This window comes from Haliotis asinina, chromosome 14 (genome assembly GCF_037392515.1).
Source record: "Haliotis asinina isolate JCU_RB_2024 chromosome 14, JCU_Hal_asi_v2, whole genome shotgun sequence".
In the NCBI taxonomy this organism is placed as follows: domain Eukaryota; kingdom Metazoa; phylum Mollusca; class Gastropoda; order Lepetellida; family Haliotidae; genus Haliotis; species Haliotis asinina.
Window position 1 is genome coordinate 40459213 of NC_090293.1, and position 25330 is coordinate 40484542.

General features: G+C 41.6%; 1 protein-coding gene across 1 annotated transcript in view; it reads left to right on the plus strand.

Moving 5' to 3' along the window:
• LOC137261318 (syndetin-like) overlaps positions 1-25330 on the plus strand; it is a 57697-nt gene that overhangs the window by 16776 nt on the left and 15591 nt on the right. The window contains exons 2-19 of the mRNA XM_067799051.1: positions 1294-1371; positions 5292-5396; positions 5586-5657; positions 5777-5901; positions 6354-6471; positions 6678-6713; positions 6950-7032; positions 9281-9422; positions 9848-9988; positions 10220-10352; positions 12737-12920; positions 14912-15010; positions 15179-15269; positions 15366-15572; positions 16634-16740; positions 21229-21317; positions 21432-21523; positions 21780-21806. Coding sequence (XP_067655152.1) covers positions 1294-1371; positions 5292-5396; positions 5586-5657; positions 5777-5901; positions 6354-6471; positions 6678-6713; positions 6950-7032; positions 9281-9422; positions 9848-9988; positions 10220-10352; positions 12737-12920; positions 14912-15010; positions 15179-15269; positions 15366-15572; positions 16634-16740; positions 21229-21317; positions 21432-21523; positions 21780-21806 — 1929 coding nt within the window. The remainder of the gene's footprint in view (positions 1-1293; positions 1372-5291; positions 5397-5585; positions 5658-5776; positions 5902-6353; positions 6472-6677; positions 6714-6949; positions 7033-9280; positions 9423-9847; positions 9989-10219; positions 10353-12736; positions 12921-14911; positions 15011-15178; positions 15270-15365; positions 15573-16633; positions 16741-21228; positions 21318-21431; positions 21524-21779; positions 21807-25330) is intronic.

A 25330-nucleotide genomic window follows, 5' to 3' on the forward strand; every position in this document is an offset into this window, starting at 1 on the left:
GTCATGTTATTGATAATTATGTGGCTTACATTTGGCGTGAGCCAAAACCGCTATTCCCTATACTACTGTTTGTGTTCCAGACAAATCTTGCACATTGGTCATCTAACCTTCAAGTAAAATTGTGGGTTGAATTTTCAAATCATGTAGGCACTTGGGGCTTGACTTGGTCACATAAGGTATTCATGGTGATGAAAGCAGCACTCAGGTCAGACAGGTCAGATGGGAACATGCTTAACACAAGGGCCAATCAATATGTCTGTCATCTGAAATATTGTCTGATGGTTCCACTACATGACTTCTAACTGATAATGACCCCAGCACATGTATCCCCAATGCATATGTTATTAGTCCCTGAATCTCCCAACTTGCTTGGGCTCCTAGTCAGTATAAATAGTATAATGGCTGCTATCAAAATTGTATGTATGTATGTATGTATGTATGTATGTATGTATGTATGTATGTATGTATGTATGTATGTATGTATGTATGTATGTATGTATGTATGTATGTATGTATGTATGTATGTATGTATGTATGTACATGTATGTATGTATGTATGTATGTATGTATGTATGTATGTATGTATGTATGTATGTATGTATGCCGGTGGTGAAAATCATATGTTGACCTTTTCCTTTACTAGATAATATGCAACGTCCTGATTTCTGCCATAGGTCATTAATACATGAACCAGTTTCTGTGACATCTGACTGAAACAAACTAAAATCTGTTTGAATCTTAGACTGACAGGTGAACTGACCAGTCCATGGATACACTGTGAAACTATGAAAAAAACTGACAAAACATTAGACTTAAAGTAATGTGGCTACAGTTGACATCACTAAGGCTTCAGACGTTGACAGGGTTGTGTATTGGTAAAGAAGCTGTATTGTGATAGGTACCTATATTTCAACATACTTGAAGCTAAGTTTTGACGGAAGTGAAACAACATATGCAGATTGATGGCATTATTGCACATCAAGACACTGTCAACCATGACACTGTCAACCATGTCACTGAGGCTGATCGTTCAATCCATTATGCCACCTCATAAACTTGCATGTAGATTGCTGAGAACTGATTCCACCCAGGGGAGTAGGGAAGTATTTTATTCTATGTTTAGTTTGTATTACCATTATTGCTAAGTGTTAACTTGATAATGAAGGTGAGTGAAGTGAGATGTTAGAATGTTTAACATCATACAGATTAACGAGGTATATACACAGTAAACATGTTGTGGGTAAGCCTGACAAGAAAATCTATAATGTTATGCGACATAATTGTAACTTCCAGGAGATTGTTACTTCTCCAACAGAAGAGAACATCAGCTCAGAATCATTCAAGCAAGAACCTGCTGTTGCAAAGTTTAAGGTAATCAAAATTGTTTGAAGTTTTACTTTTTATATTGCTATTGTTGTGTCTACTTCTGAAAAAAGAATACGGGTTAAATTATCTTGAACAAAAGGCACAGAAAACTCAACTATAAAACTTATCCTATCTTACATGTTGTACTCTCTCTCTTATGTTGACCATGAAGTGGAAACATGCTGCTAGGCAAAGTCGAATAAAGTTTCTGAGACCCTCGCCTGAACACTCCCCGCTGCTACATTTTCGAACAGTTTGGTTTGTTACTAAAAGCATTCAACAAGCCCTACGCTGGAGAATGTGACTTCCATGTCTTGTCTTTTTCATTCTTGTCATGTTGTTTTACTGACATGTTGCTTGGCCATCCCTCTTCGACTGTAGTTTTTGTTTTGTCACCATGGGCAAGGACAATCCCTCCAAGAAACATAATGTTTATGGTAAGTGTCGTAAAAGTCAATCCACACACAAGCCTAACTGCACAGGCTTATGAACTTTCGTCATTTTTCTTGAGAAGCAGTTCTTCTTGGTGTACATATAAGCATTGAAATGTCCATTTTAAATCCTGCAACAGTTGAAACTATATTTGTCAATGAAATATTTACAAGACAAAAAAACTAATATTTGTCTTGTGAGACCACCCCTACAGGGCCCCACCAGGTGCCCGATAGCCAAGAGCAGGTAACGCTCTCTGTCTGCCTTGTACCTCACTTTTCATGCTGTCATTCTGTTAAACAGACGTGTGTGGTGTTCATTTGAGTTTGCTCTCCTACTGATATTATGGTAGTAGAGTCTTGATATGTATATATGGTTCCTTTTTTTTATGCACGGGCGTTAGATGGACTTCATATTTTGATAATTTTTCCTTATCTTGATTCATGCTTATTATGCTTATCTCCTCCATCTATGCGAAGATAGTGAAACACTTGAATTCCTTTGAATTTCCCTTCTAATTGAAGCAGACCTACAATACACTCCCCCATTGGGAACTCTTTCCTGCCAATATGATCACATGACTAGCTATGCTTGTGCCTTTCTCCTTCATCTCCTTCTCCTTGCCAAGGACGGTTGGAGGCAGTTTGGGTCCTGATGCGGTGATAACTTTTTGCATTAATTTTGGTCCTATAATCTAAATTATGTCATATTTGGTTTCTTGATTGTAATTACTATCATCTTTATGTAAAGTTTATCAATTTTCTTGTGTTTTGGACATGTTTTGAAGGCAGAGCAAATGCCGCTTCATTGGCAGTACACAGTGATACTGCTCAAGGAGGAGATTGGTTATGTTGCCTTTTGGAGCTGGCCAAACATCTTCATCACCATTACCAACTTGACACGCATTTTAACAATCGTGCTTGGTTCAGTCTTTCGGTTCTCCCCATTAGAGAGTATCCTGCCACCCAGACCAAGTGAGTAACTGGTAATTTTTACCAGTTGTGTGTTCAGTGTCAGTATGGTTCATATGCCTCTCATTGAGCTGCATGTCATGTGACCAGGGAAGTATGATAGTGAGCCAACACATTTCGCTACACCTTTTGCTATTCATGGGTTTTTCGCATGCTATCATTTTATTCCTCTTCGAGAGACTTTGGTATTTGGGATTCTGTGTAGTAAATATTTTGTTGAAAAATATAGTTACAACTGTTGTAGGATTTAGAATAGACATGGAGGATTTTCTTTAAAGAATCTTTAACCTGTACAGGTTTGTACGAGTTTTGCACCCAACAGAACAACGATGATTTTGCAGCATATAGTGGTGTTGGCTCACAGCGACTTGCAGATAGAGAATCGAAAGAGAATGGACAAACATGCTCTGTCATCCCCTAAAAAGTCTTGACATGATAGATCATTTACAAAGGAGCATATAACATCTATTTCAGTCGATCATGACAACCCCTTGGACACTTAATTTCCCCGTTCCTCAACTGCGGCGCATATCACAAGAGCCTTGGTGATTTGCCTTCCACCATTGTCACCTTGGATTGGTGAATTCCCCTTGACCACTTTTGGCATGCATACAGTGAGTCTACCTGTATAGGCAATCCCTCCCCCTTTGGCTTACAATTTGTGTTTGGTGTTCTTCCCAGGATCTGCATTCTACACAGCCTGCAATCCATATGCGACCAACTTGCTGAGTTCTTATACTGCTTTCGTGTCTTCTTTCCATTAAGATTGGCAATCTCAACATAGTCTCTTATTCTTGGATCTACTGTCCTTTTGGTTTCCTCATCATTTTTTGATCAGCCGTCTCACATTGTCACAGCTTCATCATCCATGGTGCCTACCAGCATAGGTGGCCCTCCAGTTATGAGTGGGCATAAGAGTGTCACTGAGTGTCTTTGTACATTTGGTCTGCACCGACACAGTGTTTCTCTTCTATGGTTTCTTCTGCATTGGCACTTTCTTCAGATTCAGCAATTACTTTTTCTTTCAATGCTCTCTAATAGCTTCCTATTAGGAGCCAATTCTACTGGTAATATAGGAATGAGCTTGTAATACACAAGTTATTTAGAATTTTAACTTTGAGGCTATGATACAGACTGAATCTGCAGTTCTTTTACAGTTGTTTTACCCAGAACCAGTGACTTCTAAGCAGATAATCCCATCTACAGTGCCACCCACACCTACCGACATTCGGCAATCATCAACCCTCCTACTCCAACGAGATGTCTACCCCAGGAGGAAGCGTCGAGCTGTTTGATACTCCCCATGTACTAGCATGGATGGTGGATCATCTGCAGCTTCCTAAAAGCATGTAACCAGATGATGTCCTTTCATCATGAAACCTGATAACCACAAAAGCTGTTGCCATACAGGACATGCATCCACTCAGGAACAAGCTCATATTTGGGATGTTATGATGGAGATCCTCTGTCAGTTCCACATGGTGCTTGATCTACTTGCTCACTTTTTTTGGGACCCGTGATTGGCCATGAAGGTCTCGGGGTAGAATAGGCCTTCAGCAACCCATGCATGCCATAAAAGGTGAATATGCTTGTTGTAAGAGGCGACTAACAGGATTGGAGGGTCAGGGTTGCTGACTTGGTTGGCACGTCATCGATTCCCAATTGTGCAGATCGATGCTCATGTTGTTGATCACTGGATTGTCTGGTCTTGACTCGATTATTTACAGACCGCCGCCATGTAGCTGGAATATTGCTGAGTGCGATGTAAAACTAAACTCACTCACTCACTCACTTCTTTTGTAACTTGATGGCAGTTAGAAGATGTGTTTGACTGAAGCTCTCAACCTGGGAGAATCACTTCAAGATTGACTTATTTCGACAACTTGGTTCAGCTCCTCACTCTTTATTGGCACTATCAGAGAGGTTTGCATCTAAACTAGAAACACAGTTTAAGGTTTCTGAAGAGCTCCTCAGACTTTAAAAGATTCTGTCTCTAAAAGATTCTTGCAACAGAGACAAGCAGCTCACTACTCTCCCATGAACCCGATCTCCGTGACCCCATTCGGGGTAGGCCTCCATTCAAGCAGCAACCCGAGGAGAGGTTCCTGCCCTTTCTAGAGCATCTAAGGCATATCTCTGTCCCTTTGTGACTGACAAGCAAATTAACTTGGGAGTGTCCACTCCCTGTGAGTTTTTGTGTTGTGTAAGCAAAGAGGTTTGAAAGAAGCAACCCAGGACAAGTCCAAGTTCGACACCCTATCAGGAGACAGTTCTCTTAAAGCCTTCTTGGGAAAGGGCAAGGGTCTTGGGGAGGCCAGAAACTTCATTCAGCTTTGCTTAGCAGCATATTTCCATTTAATGGTCGACATAAGAAAGACAGAGAACATTACATGAGATAGGGTAAGAACTATAAATATATACGAATATACATGGTAAATATTTGAAATTTTGCTAATTATGTATTTTTAATGAAAATGATTTGTCATAGGATGTTTTTACTGGATGATTTACTTGTATCATCAGCCAGAGTACAGAAGCAACCCTCATGAAGATCAGGAGCTTGTGGCAGCGATAGAACAGGCTTACTACAAGGATGAGACATTTGACACCAGTGACTTTGAATTGCAGGTAATACCAACAGTTTAAGATAATACTAAGGAATTAAGAATACTGTCTGCAAGGAACTGCATGAAAACGTTTTGTTTTCAGGTATAAATAGAGTATTTTTTATTTCACATCCAAGGAAAAGTCTATTTGTGGTCGCAAAGTTTTTGCTCTTTAGAGTAATTCTCAGTCATCTGTGATTTACAATTTCAGAAACTCCCAGAAGTTATTGATCTGTCTAAGGTTGATGAGGACCGAATTCGTCTGAGAAAACAACTTCAAGCAGTAAGTTGACATGTTTGTAGCTTCATGACGACAAAGGCCACTGTGATACAGCTGGTATATTAATTACTTTGGTAATGAATGCTGACCAAACAAGAAATAAATGTTCTGAATTGTTGCAGGTTTCCAAGAAAGTGTCAGAGTTGATCCTCCAGAAACAGCCAGCATATGCGGCAGAGTTACAGCGGGTGATGGAGTTGCAGAAGACATTGCAGCTAGCAGGGGTCATCTGCAGCACTGGGCGCAAGTAGGTACACCGTTCTTGACACTTTAGCTGTTCCATCAATACCTGCTTGCTTGAACTGGAAGTGGAAAGAACGTGTTCAGCAGTATCATTGATGCTGGTATAAGTGATAACAGCTTGTACAAATCATAATATCCTAACAATTCAGTGGAGTATGGAGATAATAAACAAGGTACAGTTACAGAATACCAGATACCTGTGTATCTTATTGAAACATTGTTACAATTGTCACAGGACATTTTCAGCAACAGAAAATGCATATTTACATCTCATAGGAGATTCCTTTCAATGAGTGGAAAACCCCTACAGGTACGGCTAAGTATTCTTGCTTGTTTAACATGAAATTAATGTGAACAATGAAAAGTATGTGGCAACAGGTACAAGAAGAACTACTTGGTGTTATTCCCAGAGATTGTGCTTGGTACATAGGCAGTGATGGGTTATTTCCCTTCCAGACAACTGTTCCATGCCAGTGAGAGTTTCACCACTGCCAGTCTTGGGCTGCTTGCTAACTACAGAAAGCGACAGCAACTCTTAGGATTACTCAAGTCCCTACACACAATAAAAACACTGGTATGGTGACAGTTAACTATGTGTCCCTTGCTTTCAGCTAGTATATCAACCTAAGTTTGAATTTATCAACTGCTCATATAAGTCCAAGGGCACTTCCAGTCAGATTTCAGAATTCAAGAATTTGTAATTACCACCAAAAGGAATCTGTGAAATTCTCTGTGTTGTCTTTCCTTTGCATCATTGTGGATTTTTATTGTCATTTTCAGCAAAGAACAGATTTGAGATTAAGAGAAATGATGGAGGTAAGTGTAAAGTAGTAGATGTTTTAGCAAGTGATGACAAATTCAAAGTAATTGTTCTCAGGGTTTTACAGAAATAGAACTTCATTTTTTGTATAAGTTAAGATGTGTAACACTATAGCCATCAGTACAGGCACAATTAAGTTTGGATCCCACAGAATAAAAACACTGATTCAATGTAATAATGATACGAGACTCCTGTTACCAGGCAGCCATCATGATGTGTCATTGTGTTTCAGGAAGAGGATTACAGTGGGGCCATACAACTCTGTCTGGAGTGTCAAAAGGCTGCCAGTACATTCAGGCACTACCATTGTATCAGGTACACTGTAGTCCACAGTTGTAGAACATCCAGCCAGTACATTCAGGCACTACCGCTGTATCAAGGACACTGTAGTCCACAGTTGTAGAACATCCAGCCAGTACATTCAGGCAATATCACTGTATCAGGTACACTGTAGTCCACAGTTGCAGTACATTCAGGCACTACTGCTGTATCAGGTACACTGTAGTCCTTGGTTGTAGAACGTCCAGCCAGTACATTCAGGCACTACTGCTGTATCAAGGACACTGTAGTCCACAGCTGTAGAACGTCCAGCCAGTACATTCAGGCACTACCGCTCTATCAAGGACACTGTAGTCCACAGTTGTAGAACATCCAGCCAGTACATTCAGGCACTACCATTGTATCAGGTACACTGTAGTCCACAGTTGTAGAACATCCAGCCAGTACATTCAGGCAATATCGCTGTATCAGGTTCACTGTAGTCCACAGTTGTAGAACATCCAGCCAGTACATTCAGGCAATATCACTGTATCAGGTACACTGTAGTCCACAGTTGCAGTACATTCAGGCACTACTGCTGTATCAGGTACACTGTAGTCCTTGGTTGTAGAACGTCCAGCCAGTACATTCAGGCACTACTGCTGTATCAAGGACACTGTAGTCCACAGCTGTAGAACGTCCAGCCAGTACATTCAGGCACTACCGCTCTATCAAGGACACTGTAGTCCACAGTTGTAGAACATCCAGCCAGTACATTCAGGCACTACCATTGTATCAGGTACACTGTAGTCCACAGTTGTAGAACATGCAGCATGTACATTCAGGCACTACCATTGTATCAGGTACACTGTAGTCCACAGTTGTAGAACATCCAGCCAGTACATTCAGGCAATATCGCTGTATCAGGTTCACTGTAGTCCATGGTTGTAGAACATCCAGCCAGTACATTCAGGTACTACCGCTGTATCAGGTACACTGTAGTCCACAGTTGTAGAACATCCAGCCAGTACATTCAGGCACTACCGCTGTATCAAGGACACTGTAGTCCACAGATGTAGAACATGCAGCATGTACATTCAGGCACTACCATTGTATCAGGTACACTGTAGTCCACAGTTGTAGACCGTCAAGCCAGCACATTCAGGTACTACTGCTGTATCAGGTACACTGTAGTCCACAGGTGTAGAACATCCAGCTAGTACATTCAGGCACTACCACAGTATCAGGTACATTCTAGTCCACTGTTACAGAACATTAAGACGGTACATTCAGGCAATATCGCTGTATCAGGTTCACTGTAGTCCACAGTTGTAGAACATCCAGCCAGTACATTCAGGCAATATCACTGTATCAGGTACACTGTAGTCCACAGTTGCAGTACATTCAGGCACTACTGCTGTATCAGGTACACTGTAGTCCTTGGTTGTAGAACGTCCAGCCAGTACATTCAGGCACTACTGCTGTATCAAGGACACTGTAGTCCACAGCTGTAGAACGTCCAGCCAGTACATTCAGGCACTACCGCTCTATCAAGGACACTGTAGTCCACAGTTGTAGAACATCCAGCCAGTACATTCAGGCACTACCATTGTATCAGGTACACTGTAGTCCACAGTTGTAGAACATGCAGCATGTACATTCAGGCACTACCATTGTATCAGGTACACTGTAGTCCACAGTTGTAGAACATCCAGCCAGTACATTCAGGCAATATCGCTGTATCAGGTTCACTGTAGTCCATGGTTGTAGAACGTCCAGCCAGTACATTCAGGTACTACCGCTGTATCAGGTACACTGTAGTCCACAGTTGTAGAACATCCAGCCAGTACATTCAGGCACTACCGCTGTATCAAGGACACTGTAGTCCACAGATGTAGAACATGCAGCATGTACATTCAGGCACTACCATTGTATCAGGTACACTGTAGTCCACAGTTGTAGACCGTCAAGCCAGCACATTCAGGTACTACTGCTGTATCAGGTACACTGTAGTCCACAGGTGTAGAACATCCAGCTAGTACATTCAGGCACTACCACAGTATCAGGTACATTCTAGTCCACTGTTACAGAACATTAAGACGGTACATTCAGACACTACCGCTGTATCAGGTACACTGTAGTCCACAGTTGTAGAACATCCAGCCAGTACATTCAGGCAATATCGCTGTATCAGGTACACTGTAGTCCACAGTTGTAGAACATCCAGCCAGTACAATCAGGCACACTGTAGACTGCACTTTTGACATGTACGTGTTTGTTCATTGCATACGTGAACTTTTTGCAGTGAATTGAGTTCCAAACTCCAAGATACACTGGAGATGATTGAGGAACAGCTAGATGTGGCGCTGTCCAAGACTTGCTCCAGTTTTGATGTCATCCACTATGAGAAGGTGCAGATGGCATACAGACTACTGGGCAAGACACAGGTAAACATGACTTCATGAAGTATTGATTTTCATAAACCTGAATCATTCAGTACCAGAACTATGCGTCATGGAAAAAATGTCATGTATTATCACAACTGTTAGATTTGTGTGGCATATAACTTACCTTTAGGTCATTCTTGCATTAATGTTCATGTTTACATGTATTTACTTAAGCTGATTTGTAGAAGAGATTTGAGAAGTCCAGGTACAGTTCATGTACAGTAAATTGTATGAGTTACGTCTGACAACATGATCTGCGTTCCCCAAAATACTTACGTTGTTAGGAAGGTATTCAGTTGTCTCTACACTTTGCTCAACAAGTTCCCAGTTGAAATCTGGAAATCAAGAGGTAATCCTATTCAAATTCAAACATTTGATTGGAGGTGCTTTTCCATATGTATCTATGCAAGGGTATCATTATGCAGACTGCCATGGACCAACTACACATGCACTTTGCTAGTGCCATCCACAACACAGCATTCACCATGGTGCTGGGATACGTGGAGCTCTGCTCAGGCACTGGTACAACCAACTTCCAGAAGAGGCAGTACTCAGACCTGTGCAAGGTGAGTCTCTTAATCTCCAGACACACCTAGGTTAATCATTTTGTTCCAAAAACAGACAATAAAATTCACTCTATAGAAGAGTAGGGCATCTTGACAAAAACATATAAGATGGGTCTGGTAGATGCAGACATGAAGACAACATGATCAAGGCTTTGCCTGGTAGTAGCAGACATGTTGAAATCAGTTTCTTTGTGAGCATCAGATTTCAAATTATTGCAAATTTTGTTGCAGCACATAACAACAGAGACTTTCACACCTTGTCTTGTGGATCTTTGCAAGTCATTGTGGGGAGTGATGAAGAGCTACTACAAGACCATGCAGTGGCACGAGAGCCATGACCAAGACATGGCCACTGAACACACTGGTAATGGAAACTTCCTGAGAGCTTTCATAAGTATGTAAGCATATCACTGAAGCTGAACCCTACAGATCTCTGGTAATATGGAGGATAATAAACCCATAACTCATGTGTACCAGGCACCATAACCCACATGTACCAGACACCATCATCAACATGTACCAGACACCATCATCGACACCATCATCAACATGTACCTGACACCATTACCCACATGTACCAGACACCATTACCCACATGTACCAGACACCATCACCCACATGTACCAGACACCATTACCCACATGTACCAGACACCATCACCCACATGTACCAGACACCATTACCCACATGTACCAGACACCATTACACACATGTACCAGACACCATTACCCACATGTACCAGACACCATTACACACATGTACCAGACACCATCACCCTCATGTAACAGACACCATCACCCACATGTAACAGACACCATTACCCACGTACCAGACACCATCACCCACATGTAACAGACACCATCACCCACATGTAACAGACACCATTACCCACGTACCAGACACCATCACCCACATGTACCAGACACCATCATCAACATGTACCAGACACCATCACCCTCATGTAACAGACCCCATCATCAACATGTACCAGACACCATTACCCACATGTACCAGACACCATTACACACATGTACCAGACACCATCACCCTCATGTAACAGACACCATCACCCACATGTAACAGACACCATTACCCACGTACCAGACACCATTACACACATGTACCAGGCACCATTACCCACATGTACCAGACACCATCATCAACACCATCATCAACATGTACCAGACACCATCACCCTCATGTGACAGACACCATCACCCACATGTACCAGACACCATCACCCACATGTACCAGACACCATTACACACATGTACCAGACACCATTACCCACATGTACCAGACACCATTACACACATGTACCAGACACCATCACCCACATGTAACAGACACCATCACCCACATGTAACAGACACCATTACCCACGTACCAGACACCATCACCCTCATGTAACAGACACCATCACCCACATGTAACAGACACCATTACCCACGTACCAGACACCATCACCCACATGTAACAGACACCATCACCCACATGTAACAGACACCATTACCCACGTACCAGACACCATCACCCACATGTACCAGACACCATCATCAACATGTACCAGACACCATCACCCTCATGTAACAGACCCCATCATCAACATGTACCAGACACCATTACCCACATGTACCAGACACCATTACACACATGTACCAGACACCATCACCCTCATGTAACAGACACCATCACCCACATGTAACAGACACCATTACCCACGTACCAGACACCATCACCCACATGTAACAGACACCATCACCCACATGTAACAGACACCATTACCCACGTACCAGACACCATCACCCACATGTACCAGACACCATCATCAACATGTACCAGACACCATCACCCACATGTAACAGACACCATTACCCACGTACCAGACACCATCACCCACATGTACCAGACACCATCATCAACATGTACCAGACACCATCACCCACATGTAACAGACACCATTACCCACGTACCAGACACCATCATCAACATGTACCAGACACCATCACCCACATGTACCAGACACCATCATCAACATGTACCAGACACCATCACCCACATGTACCAGACACCATTACCCACATGTACCAGACACCATCATCAACACCATCATCAACATGTACCAGACACCATCACCCACATGTACCAGACACCATTACACACATGTACCAGACACCATCACCCACATGTAACAGACACCATCACCCACATGTAACAGACACCATTACCCACGTACCAGACACCATTACACACATGTACCAGGCACCATTACCCACATGTACCAGACACCATCATCAACACCATCATCAACATGTACCAGACACCATCACCCTCATGTGACAGACACCATCACCCACATGTACCAGACACCATTACCCACATGTACCAGACACCATTACACACATGTACCAGACACCATTACCCACATGTACCAGACACCATTACACACATGTACCAGACACCATCACCCACATGTAACAGACACCATCACCCACATGTAACAGACACCATTACCCACGTACCAGACACCATCACCCACATGTACCAGACACCATCATCAACATGTACCAGACACCATCACCCTCATGTAACAGACCCCATCATCAACATGTACCTGACACCATTAGGCTCATGTACCGGACACCATTACCCACATGTAGCAGATTGAAACCATCAAAGCGGTGTACCTGACAGTGTCAGTTTTGTATTTTCAGGACAGTGTGTTTAGTTGTGTAGCGTGTTTTCCAGGTGAGACTGGTGGCAGCAGCGTGGAAGCTACATTCAACCGTCGCTATGTGATGCAAAAGTTAGAGTACGGTCGAGGCCGTATCTGGCAAGATGTTCAACAGAAGGTGAAGACATTCATCCTTGGTACTGACTTGTCTGTCTTCAAGCTAGAAGAGTTCATCAAAGTCCTTGATATCATAAATAGGTGTGTACATAAGTAATCTGAACATTAAGTCTTTGAATGTCATTTAGAAGTGAAAATACATAAGAATGAAGATTTTATGGATATCAACTTCTTTATGAGAGAACACAACGTTTCGGAGTTAATGCTTACTCCTTCATCAGGTGATTGAGAAAGGGATACAGAGGTGTATTTATATGTACAGGTAAAACAATAACAAAGTAACAAGTGGAATGAGTTAACGAAAGCTAGTATAAACAAGCACTGATAGGAAGCCGATAGTTAAGATAACAATGATGGAAGCCAATGGTAATGCATTACAGTTGATTGGATATGTTTACATAACATGATTGGGGATAAGGGTGGAAGCCAATGGTGATACATTACGCATGATAGGATGATGTACATAACACACGATAGGGGGTGAGCATGTTTACATGAGGATTGGTGATGTACAAACACAAGTATGTACTCGGGTAGATAGGCTATACATGAATTACATAGATAGAATGTACACAGGTAGATGAGATTAATTTATCAATAAGTCCCAGGCACTTGGTAGGTACACTCCTTGGTCGCGGTTGATGGCTGGTTTCTGTCTCCGGATCTCGATGGCCTCTTGCAGTTTCCTTTGGCGCCAGTTGTTGTTGTTGGTAGATAGTATCCTAGTGTCCTCCCATCGAATTGAGTGTTCAGGGTTCTTGAGTATGTGCTCAGAGATGGCCGATTTCTGGTCGAGTTTCCTGACTGAGGTCTGATGTTCCTTCAATCTGGTGTTCGGCCATCATTCGGCCATCATTCGGCCATCTCTGAACACATACTCAAGAACCCTGAACACTCAATTCGATGGGAGGACACTAGGATACTATCTACCAACAACAACAACTGGCGCCAAAGGAAACTGCAAGAGGCCATCGAGATCCGGAGACAGAAACCAGCCATCAACCGCGACCAAGGAGTGTACCTACCAAGTGCCTGGGACTTATTGATAAATTAATCTCATCTACCTGTGTACATTCTATCTATGTAATTCATGTATAGCCTATCTACCCGAGTACATACTTGTGTTTGTACATCACCAATCCTCATGTAAACATGCTCACCCCCTATCGTGTGTTATGTACATCATCCTATCATGCGTAATGTATCACCATTGGCTTCCACCCTTATCCCCAATCATGTTATGTAAACATATCCAATCAACTGTAATGCATTACCATTGGCTTCCATCATTGTTATCTTAACTATCGGCTTCCTATCAGTGCTTGTTTATACTAGCTTTCGTTAACTCATTCCACTTGTTACTTTGTTATTGTTTTACCTGTACATATAAATACACCTCTGTATCCCTTTCTCAATCACCTGATGAAGGAGTAAGCATTAACTCCGAAACGTTGTGTTCTCTCATAAAGAAGTTGATATCCATAAAATCTCCATTCTTAATCTGAACATTCTCTACAGAATTCTAGTGTAATGTATACTGAGTTGTTGTGAATCACTAATACCCACCATAAACCTTGGCTGTCCAGCTGACATATTCCAGCGAGTGATATCACCAATTCAGTGGTGATAGAAATACAAAACATTATTCACACCTAGCATGTTAAAGCGAGTGAGTTTTACACTGCTTTTAGGATTATTCCAGCAAAATCACGACAGGGAACACCATAAATGGGCTTCATGCATAGTGCCCATATGGAGAATCGAACCCAGATATTTAGCGTGACAAGTGAACACCTCAATCACTAGGCTATCTCCCCACCCAGCATATTGCTGAGTTGACAGACTGTTTTGAATTGTAAGGTGTGCAGATTAGAATGTAAACATGATAGAGTTTCTGAAGTTAACAGTTACTTACAGTTGGTTTGTAGCCCAAACTCAGAAGTGTGTTTCTCTGCTAATTGTATTTGTCCTTTGTTTACGTTCTTATGAACTCATATACAATGAATGTTGTGGATAATAAAGTTTTGGTACTGTAGTAACTGCTGCAATCATCAATGTCTTTTTCTCCACAGGATGATCGAGATAGGGGAGGAGTTTTGTGACAGCAAGTCTGAGGGTCTGCAGGATTCTCTCAAACAGCAGAGTCTGAACTACTTCAGAAATCATCATCGGTAAATATTGGGATATTAAGTTCAAAGTTCATTATCTGCCATGAAGTGCTTTTTCATTATCATTTCATTATCAGTATGCAGATTATAATTGTGTCTTTCTTCCCTTCAGTACATCTATCTTCTTGTCCCTGAATTCACATTTGCTCAGCTATATGATCTGTTTAACAGGGCACGGCTCGATGAACTGAGGATGTTCCTCGAAAATGAAGGCTGGGAATTGTGTCCTGTGAAGTCCAATTTTAACATTCTTCAGCTTCTGGTATGTTTGGTCTTGTTTAACTGTGATATTCTTGATGTAGACGAATATTGGTGTCTGTTGTCCGCATTACTACCTTCATTTATTGTCTCTTTTCAGGAATTCAGGTTCTTGCGGAACTGGAAGCTTAAGATGAAGTCTGTGGTGACACCTGCCGTAGATGTGGACAAGATATCTGGATTAGACAGGATCAATGACACGTCACTACAGAGCAGTGGCTACTTCTCACGTTTCTTGGAAGAAGGAAGTCCTTTTGACATACAGCAGGATGAGGATGAGCAGGAAGATGTCTTCTCAAGTGTTGGGGTAGGTGGCACAGTCAAGTCATGTACATATGAGAGATGGTTGTTAGCCTGGTGGAGATATGTGTTATCCAGGAGCCGGTTTCATGTAGTGATCATAGTCATGCTAAGCAATAAGTTCACTTTGTGGACAGGGTAGTGCCACAGTACAGAGACATGTGACTTACAAGAGGTAGGACTGTAGACAGGTGAACTAGCTTGTGTAAGTGACCCAGTAAAGAGATGTGTTCTCTAGGAATCGTAGAACTGTAGACAGGTAAACTCGCTTGTATATTTGGAACATTAGATAGCTGTGTTATCAAGGATGTGTTGTACAATACAGAGATGTTCTATCAAGGGTTGATGGTACAGTATAGTGATATGTTATCCACAGTGGGTGGTACAATATAGAGATGTGTTATCCGGGGTGTGTTATACAGTATAGAGATGTGTTATGCAGGATGGGTGGTACAGTATAGAGATGTGTTATCCAGGGTATGATGTATAATATAGACATATGTTATCCAGTATGGGCAGTGTAGTAGAGAGATGTGTTATCCAGGGTGTGTTGTACAACATAGAGATATTTTATCTATGGTGGGTGTTGGGTCTGCCACCTGACATCAACAACTGTTTTTAGTTAAGCCATATGGGCTCACTTGACACCACATGGTATCTTGTAGAATATGTAATAGGATGAGTAGATTAAAATCTGTAGATTAAAATCACACAACACCAAGTCTACCCGTAACTTTCGTAATTATCCATGACCTATTTGACTCTTTCCATTCATTTCTGTTATGTCACAGTCGTGACCTATGGCAAAGAACATCCTCACAAGTTAGTTGTGCTGCTGTATTCTAAGGGTGTTCCAAGAAGTGTTTTCAGGCATAAGATGGCACTTTATACATGCAGGTGTGTTATCTAGAAGGGTGGTATGGTTGAGAGATGTTTTGTCCAATTGGGGTGGAGTAGTAGGAAGAAGTGTGATGAAGGCTATGTGATATCTTGTGGATGAAGCAGGTTGTGTGATTTGATTTACAAAGAAAGATAAGGGATTTTAGCTACATTTTCTGTGTCTGGCAGGAGAAGGATGACGACGGCTACAGAGATTCAGACAGTGACTCTGATGTAGCTGAAGAACTGAAACAGGATTACATCGATGAGCTGACAGGAGAGACAAGGTCCCACAGGTCAGTGCTGGTGACCAAATATATCCACTGTGGATCACAGAATGATCTGCATGTCTCTGCTGCGGGTGTAGGTCTGACATAGTCAGATTGTGTGATACAAATATTCACCTCCAAACTTAGCCTTCGCTGACTCCAGAAGCATCACTGTAACATATCTTCAACACCATTGCTTACATTAGATAGTAATATATTCGTGACAACAAATAATTATCCTAACTCATGCTTATTTGCTTATCTCCTCCCTCAATGCAAAGATGGTGGACCACTTGAAATCCCTTGAAGTTCCCTTCTTTTGAAGTGGATGTACAATACACTCACCCACAGGAAGCCTCCCCATTTCCCCTACATTGGCCTCTCTCTCCTCCATTGCCTGATTAGACGGTTGGAGTCAACTTGAGTCCCTATTCAGCATTTAATACCCTTTTATATGTTGGTCCTTTACACAAAATTTAGCTGTATACAGCTTTGGTCTGTATTAATTATCATTACGATATGAAATTGTGGATAAATTTACACATATGTTATTATGTCCTACTGGCACGATTATATATTCTTCCAGTGTTCAATGTGAACTTGGTAAGTATTTTGTTTGTAATTTTTTACTGTTCAAATAGGTGCTAAAAATATTTTCCATCGGCTCTCTAATGTCATATCTGACAATTCAATTCTAATTGCGTCTGGTAGCCATGTGCTAACTACTGCTAATATTCAGGATTACGATGAATCACCAGACATACCCTGGGGTTGCTATCGGGATAATTTGGAGTCTAGGCCCTAGTCCCAGAAGAGGTCATCGTCAGAATCGATTTCATCTCAAACCAAAGAGTTATCTCAACCAAAGAGTGGAAGTGATCCACATCTTCCAAGACTAGTCTTTAACTACTTAATACTGAAACAATGAACCAGCTCTTCTATGAGAGCCTTCAGCAATGATATCATCCCTCCCGACGAACGAGACATCTATGACAATTCTTGACTCCTACTACCTGAGGTACAGAGCTTCAGGCAATCAACACAACATGCAGCATCTGCTAGACCTTCATCTACTGCATCTACAACAACGCTGAAGCCTTCAAAGCAACAAACATCGACAACATCCACACTCAACACACCGGATGCCTCTGCAAATCTACAGCCACCGCAGCATTTGAACAACTATTACAGTCACCTTTGTGATGATTCAATAGCCGCAACAGGTCCATCGGATGAAGACGGTCTTCACCATCAGCTGCAACATCTCGATGCACTTTAGACGAAGATCTCAACCATCAGCTGTATCATTCACCATCGGCTTTATCATCTTGATAAGAGATATCACTGTAGAGGATGCCCTCTTCATCAATTCAGTGAGTGCATGCATGCATGTTTACTGCAACAGCCGTAAGGTTACACCGACTGCATCCCACAATCGTCACAGACGTCATCATTTTCATCAGATGTGGTCTCCACACACAGACCTACGTGGAAGCATTCACAGAATGACGACCACTCCAGGGATGCATGTAGACTTTATGGTCACTCCAACGTTCGGTACAGGGACAACATTAAACTAACCCTTTCGGACCACTCATGAATACATTTGTGGAAGAATAGAGATGACTCATCGGAGAGTTGACAGCTTACATCTTGGATTACGATTGGGCTAGACCTCACTGCTTCAAGGAGTCCTATGAAGTCCTCACCTACAAGATGATCTATGCCGAGTTGACATCTCGCCCTTCCTTTATGGTACCGGACAACTTATCTACAAATCAGCATACCAACATTCACCATTTAAACCTATATATAATTTTCCAACTGCGAAGAAGATAAGATGATGTATCTACTTTGCTTGCTTCAAAGACGGATCAACTATTCATTTTCAAGCATCTAGCACTAACATCAGGATGTGCATCAGCAGCGAGAAATTCAACAAGATTAATTTGACATTTCATGGAACCCGGTAACTACAGTTAACTTGTACCACCATGAGGAAGTGTGGGAATTCGCCTTGCAAAATCTGTATAAGATAATGACGGTAACACCAGTGATGTCACATCAGCAGTCTGATTGACCTTCGAAAGACAACGCCCTGCACAGAATGTGGCTATTGACTTCGAGTCAGGAAATCATCTACAGCTGTAAACAACCCTTTTAGCATGGGAAGGAAAATCTTCGCAACGAAAAAGTGTTGATACAATATTTAAGTCAGTTCTACTCTCTCTGTTACCACGACAACAATGGCAGTGTCGTCTGCTTCTACTCACTTCAGCACCTGGCCCGAAGGGAAAGACTACAGCTTCACCCATTACAACACTGCAGAGACATACATGTAGTTGACAGAGCTTAACTGTAACAGTCATCTCTATGTCAACCACATTGAGGAACAGACTACTGATGGTCCACACTGACAACTCCACTGTAGCGTTCTACATAAATAGTCAACATGATCTCTCAATCTGCTACGGCTAAGTTTTCAACTCTTCGATATTGTCGACGACTTGAATCTCTACATCAGGAGGCATTTTGATTCATCAGTCAGACAATTGTATCACCGCAAATAGACCTATGTACCACTGGGTTCAACAGATACCAACATCCTTATCTCCAGTACTGGTTCTGTTTGAAGGGGCAACAGTCGCTCTCAGCATCTCATGGGAAGCAATGAATGCTTACACATTCCCGCCTCCGAGGGTCATTGGTAAGATAAACAGACAACAATGCTGCAACTGACTTATGTCACAATTTAATGCCCAGGGAGAGAATGGTTTCCAGTACTCACTGAGGAACAACCATCATTGAGATTCCCAAAATGAAAGAACTTACTCGTTCATCTGCACACCAAATAAGCTCTTGGACATCATTCCAACTACATGTATGGATCATATCAAAGACTGCTTGATACATCGAGGATATTTTGCCAGAGCATCAAGGGCAGTCACCTTAGCTCTACGTAGACCTAGTAACTTGCTCCCATGCAACGATAAATGGACTCGATTTAAGGCATACCAAGCAGAAGGGCTTCACTGCAACAAAAAGCCACACATCCTCAAGTAGCGGACTACTTATGTCACCTACACAATTCTAGAGGACTTAAAGGTTCTGCACAATCGACCTAATTAGCGGCACACAGCTGTCGTCACCAGGAGATCTGGGGTCAAGCTGACGAAAATACCACTTTCGCCCTACTATGCTCGTTCAAACTTGGAGACCAACAATGCAGATTTTTCTCCAGCTTGGAACTTGAATCTTGTACTTCATCATCTCACCAGTGACACTTATGAGCCTCTAGACCGGACATCCTTCGAACTGTTGACACAGACAACACTGTTTCTACTCGCCATAGCTAAAGTAGCACAGATGTCAGAAATAAATGCTCTGGACTTCAGTCGCACACGATTCGACACCGATCATCGTGAGATTGCACACCAAGGACTGCAATGGGATTTTATCACCAAAAAGTGACTGCCTTGTTGACAGTACATTATTGACAGTCCTTGGGTTACATGATACCCAGGGTTTATCATTATGCCCAGTTAGAGCATTGAAAATATATCTTCAGTGAACTAAGTCGAGGAGACAAGAGCTCAAGCATCTATTCATCCTGACGGCCTATGAAGCATCAGGACTAGAACCTCCATGAGCCTCCAATCCACATGAATTAAGAGCCATGGCATCAACACCCGCTCTACATGGAAACAGCTCACTTAAAATAATAATGGAGGGCTGCTTTTGGAGATCATCCACAGTGTTCGCCAACCACTACCTACGAGACATCACCACTGAGAAATTCTTCAAAGGCATTTAGAAGTTGGTGAGGTAATACAAGACACTATTGTGGATGACAACTTCTTTAATGCTTTTAACACGACGTTTCAAGGCTAATTCTTGCCCCTTCGTCAGGATCCACCTGAGGAGATAAGGGGCAAGAATTAGCCTTGAAACGTCGTGTTAAAAGAATTAAAGAAGTTGTCATCCATAATAGTGTCTTGTATTATCACCACTGAGGACGTCGCTGGCATTCACCAGTTTGGGCCACTTGTTGTACCACAACAAGTAACTGTTCCACAAAGGCACAGGTCATGTGCCTGATGTGGCAGGAAACGGGGAGGCTTCCTGTGGATGACGGTAATTGTATGTCCGCTTCAAAAGAAGGGAACTTCAAGGGATTTTTAGTGTTCCATTATCTTCACATAGAGGGAGGAGATAAGCAAATAAGTATGAATCAAGATACACATAAAATATCAATTTTATTCAGAAAATTATTTTTTTGTGACCGTATTTTAATCTTGTACTAAATCTTAAAGAGCAAAATGTCTTACCATTAAAATAATGTTAGTCCATAAATTACACTGCCAGGTTACATTATTGTTAAGGTTCCAACTGGACATTGTCTGTAAGCAATTAAACACTGTGTTATTGAATATACCTTGAACTCTAAAGAGGTATTCATATTGTGTCTGGATGAAAGCATGATTGTAATTGCATGCCATGATTGTATTTTGTCAGATATACACGTCAGCGGTCAAGTCATGGGAGGAAGCAGAAACACACACCTATCATCAGCAACACAACGCTCAACGTTCTGCGGGTTATTGGTACGACAGCTTATCACTATAAGTGTTGACATGTCAGGTCCCATGAATTGTTTCTTGTCCTAATTATCTAATTTTTTTTTTATGTGTCGTCAACTTAGTTAATCTCTGTTGTAGGTAAATATCTCCAGATGATGGCAGTCTTGAAACCCATCGCTTATGATGTGATAAGTTGTACAGCTCAACTCTTTGATTACATACTCTATACTGTAAGTATAGCATACTTATTGAGGTTAACATATCAAAAACATTGTCTGCCATGATGCTTCAGATGTAAAAGCCTTTCTATTGATAACTTTGTGACTAGTTACCGTTCATTGTAGTCATGCTGCATTCATCATGACATTGAATTAAAAAAGCTGTAAGGCGGTAGTTGTGCTTCAAATTTCATTTTGTTAAAATTTGCTTTTATTTCATCACCAGTGGTACATTTACAAAATTCCTTGCATCCGTTTTCTCTTTCAGGTATATACATTCTTTGGATCAGACGCAGTGAGTATATCTATTTTTCCTTACCGTTGTCTCCCTCTTCTATCAAAAGTTTTAGTGGAACACAAGAAATCCCTTGAAGCTCCTTTCTTAAAAAGAGTAAAATCATACTCACCCAACAGTACGCTCCCTTTGCTCCATATTTGGCACCAATATTAGTCACATGACTGGCCATATTTGTCCCTCTCTCCTTCGCCCAAGTGGAAGGTTGTGTGGTCAACTTGGGATCCCTATACGATACTTTTCTCTTGTTTATTTCGGATTTTTATCCATTTTTTTCCTGGATATGGTTTTCGATCTGTATATTTAATTGTATGATGTATCCCCCAAAAATTGTATAATTTATGTATTATATATGTGTTGGCAACTTGTAATCATGATTCATACTTTGTTTACATTTTAATGAAAACTTGTTTGAATTGTAGATACTGTTTTTCAGCGTTTGATCCTTGCTGATTATGTCCATCTTGCACTATGGCATGTGCTTTTACCATCTGCTGTGATCTTTGTCAACATTTATCATCTGAAGAATTTAATCAATATATCTTCCTTCCCCTTTATCTGATGTTTCTAATTCTAGTGAGATGTCAGGCATATCTCAGGAGCATGACTGATTTGGTAACAGATGCTGCACTGGCTACAAGGAGATATACATCAAATGAATCATCTGTATCATCATCATCTACTGTGAAGGCTCATTCCTTCCTGCAGGATATCCTCCTGGTGAAGCGGAAACGTTTAATGAACCTCCTGTACTTCTGCTAGAAGTATCATCAACAGTTCACAGCCTGCCGCGAAGGCAAGGACTGCTACTGAAACTGTTACACAGTATTAATCAACTGATAATTTACCTTCAGCGCAGACATCTTCAAGGAAGGATGGCAGCTCTCCCAATACAGCGCACCTACATTGTAGGTCAGAAGAGGCATCAGTATTCTCACAAGAATATACACCTTCATGAAGGTCTGTGCGTTCAGTGCAGGATTTTGATCCTGGACTCTTCATGGAACAATTCACGCAAGGCATGATGTCCTTAATGGATCAATGCTTCGCGGAAGAGAGAGTTGCCAAGAAGGCGGCTGCCGTCATGCATGAAGACACATCTTATTCTCAAACCCAGTTGAATGTTGAAGATGACATGCACGAATGTATACATTCTCCTAGGTCATCCCCATTGATAACCTCAGAGTCCAAATATATTTACAAATGTCAGCTCAAAAGTAATTGTCCAAGGAGGAGATTCTAACAACTTTCAACATCACAGTAGAAAAATTTCTCCACACAGAAGATCTCTTTGTCATCAGTTCATCTTCACCTTATTTAGAAATCCACACTTGCACACAGGTACCTTTCACCGCAGGATTATTTCTTAACAAGGAATCAAAGGGATCAATCTTTGCACAGACATAGGAAGCCTTCACGAAATGCGTTCAAAGATTATTGACATGATGATTCGTGCAGGAATAATAGTGCGCAAAGGGAGATGTGTTTAGAAGGTGAGCGAGCAAATCTTCCTCGTTCCAAAGAAGAACTCCAAGGGAATGTTCATACTCATTTACACCATGAGGAGATTCAATTGAGATTGTCAACTCAAACTTGAATGTTTCAAAATGATTCACCTTTAACACTTCTCTGGCACTTCGTTCGTCTACATGATTACATAGCCAGCATAGACCTGCAGGATGTGTATCTGCATGTTCCTGTACATCCACAGGCAAGGAAATACCTAAGGTTCCTATTCAAGGGTCTCCATTTTCAATGGAATGTTCTACCAATTGGAATTTCGTTGGCCCCTTGGTTGTTTACACGGATAGCAAAGCCTATAATAAGTTATCTACATCATTGAGGGCTATGCAGTGCCTTTTATCAGGATTCAGGTGCAAGAAGAAGTCAGTCAACTCAGACTACATCTTGACTTCAGAATCAAACCACTAACTCATTTAGAAAGGTTACTCAGTCTACTGAAATCGGAACTAAAACCGAAACAGGATCTGCAGTTTCTGGGGATACGGTTATTACACAACCCCAACCATATGTTGATTTGGAACTATTGGTGGAGCAAGATTCAAGCCAGAATATCTCAAGTGCTACTCTCTCCACTGAAACTCTGTGATTGTCAGTGCCTGCTAGGACTGCTGACCTCAGCCCAGGATATGACACTCACGTGAAGGTTACATTTAAGGCTGCTTCAGCGGTTTGAAAATCTACATTTGACCAAACATGATCCCGATACAGTTACCAGAGAATCTGAAACCATGTCTCCTCTGGTGGACTCAGGAATCGAATGTCTATGCAGGGACTTATTTATCAGAGCCGGACGGCAACACTCATCTTTATATGGGCACGTTCCATCAAGGATGGGGTGTTCACTTCAGCAGCAAAGTGGTGGAAGGGACATGGTCCAATCAGGATTGTGGATTGCACATTAACCAGATGGAAATAAGGACAATAATCAATGCAATACAAAGCATTAAGAAATGCAATACTCATGGTCCACACAGACAACTCCAAAGCGGCTTATTACATAAACAAACAAGAATCAACAAGATTGTTAAATCTGCTCCAACTGACTTTTCAGCATAGTTGATGAGTTGAACATGTAAATCAAAGCATGTCATATTCCAGGAGTGAGGAACATTTTCGCAGATGCTCTCCCTCAGCCAATTCAACCATCTCCAACAGAATGGATGCTGCACTGAGAAGTGTTTTAGCACATCACTCTTGGAACAGGATCTCCACTCACAGATATATTTGGAACCCGATTCAACAATCAGATAAGGATGCTTGTTTCTCCGGTTCCAGATGTTCTGGTATGGGCAACAGACACCCTCAGCACATTCCCACCGCCAGTAATACCACAAGTACTAGTAAATATCAAACAAGCAACAAAGCTACTACTTACTTTGGCCAGCAAGGATGTGATTTCCCCATACATATTCAAAAACCCGGAAATCCAACAATGAGGCTACTATATTGGACGAACCTGTTAGTACATCCACACACCAAACAAGGGCACAAGAATCCAGGAATATTTCAGTTTCATGTATTGATTGTACCAAAATATGTTTGGAAAAATGAGGATAGTCTGCAAGGGCGGCAAAAGCGATTACTTTAAGCACTAAGCAGATCTATGTGCAATTTGTATTATGACAGATGGAAGCGATTTGAAGCTGATGTAAAGTGCAGAGGATTTACTGCATCGAAAGCATCTCATCCTCAAGTAGAAGGTTACTTATGTCATCTGCGTCAAACAAGGCGATTAAATTTATCAACTCTGTTCACCTATCCAGCAGTGCTTAGTACAGCTGTACCCATGAAATCAGGCATCCAACTGACCAAAGTTCCTGAATTACTGGCATTACTGCACTCATTCTAATTAGAGGATCAACAACAGAAATTCAAAGTCCCAGCTTGGGATCTTAATGTTGTTTTGCAACACCTCGCTAGTGAGGAATACGAACCATTAGATCGGACATCCTTTGAACATTTGACACAAAATACATTATTTTGCAATATTTTTATCTTCA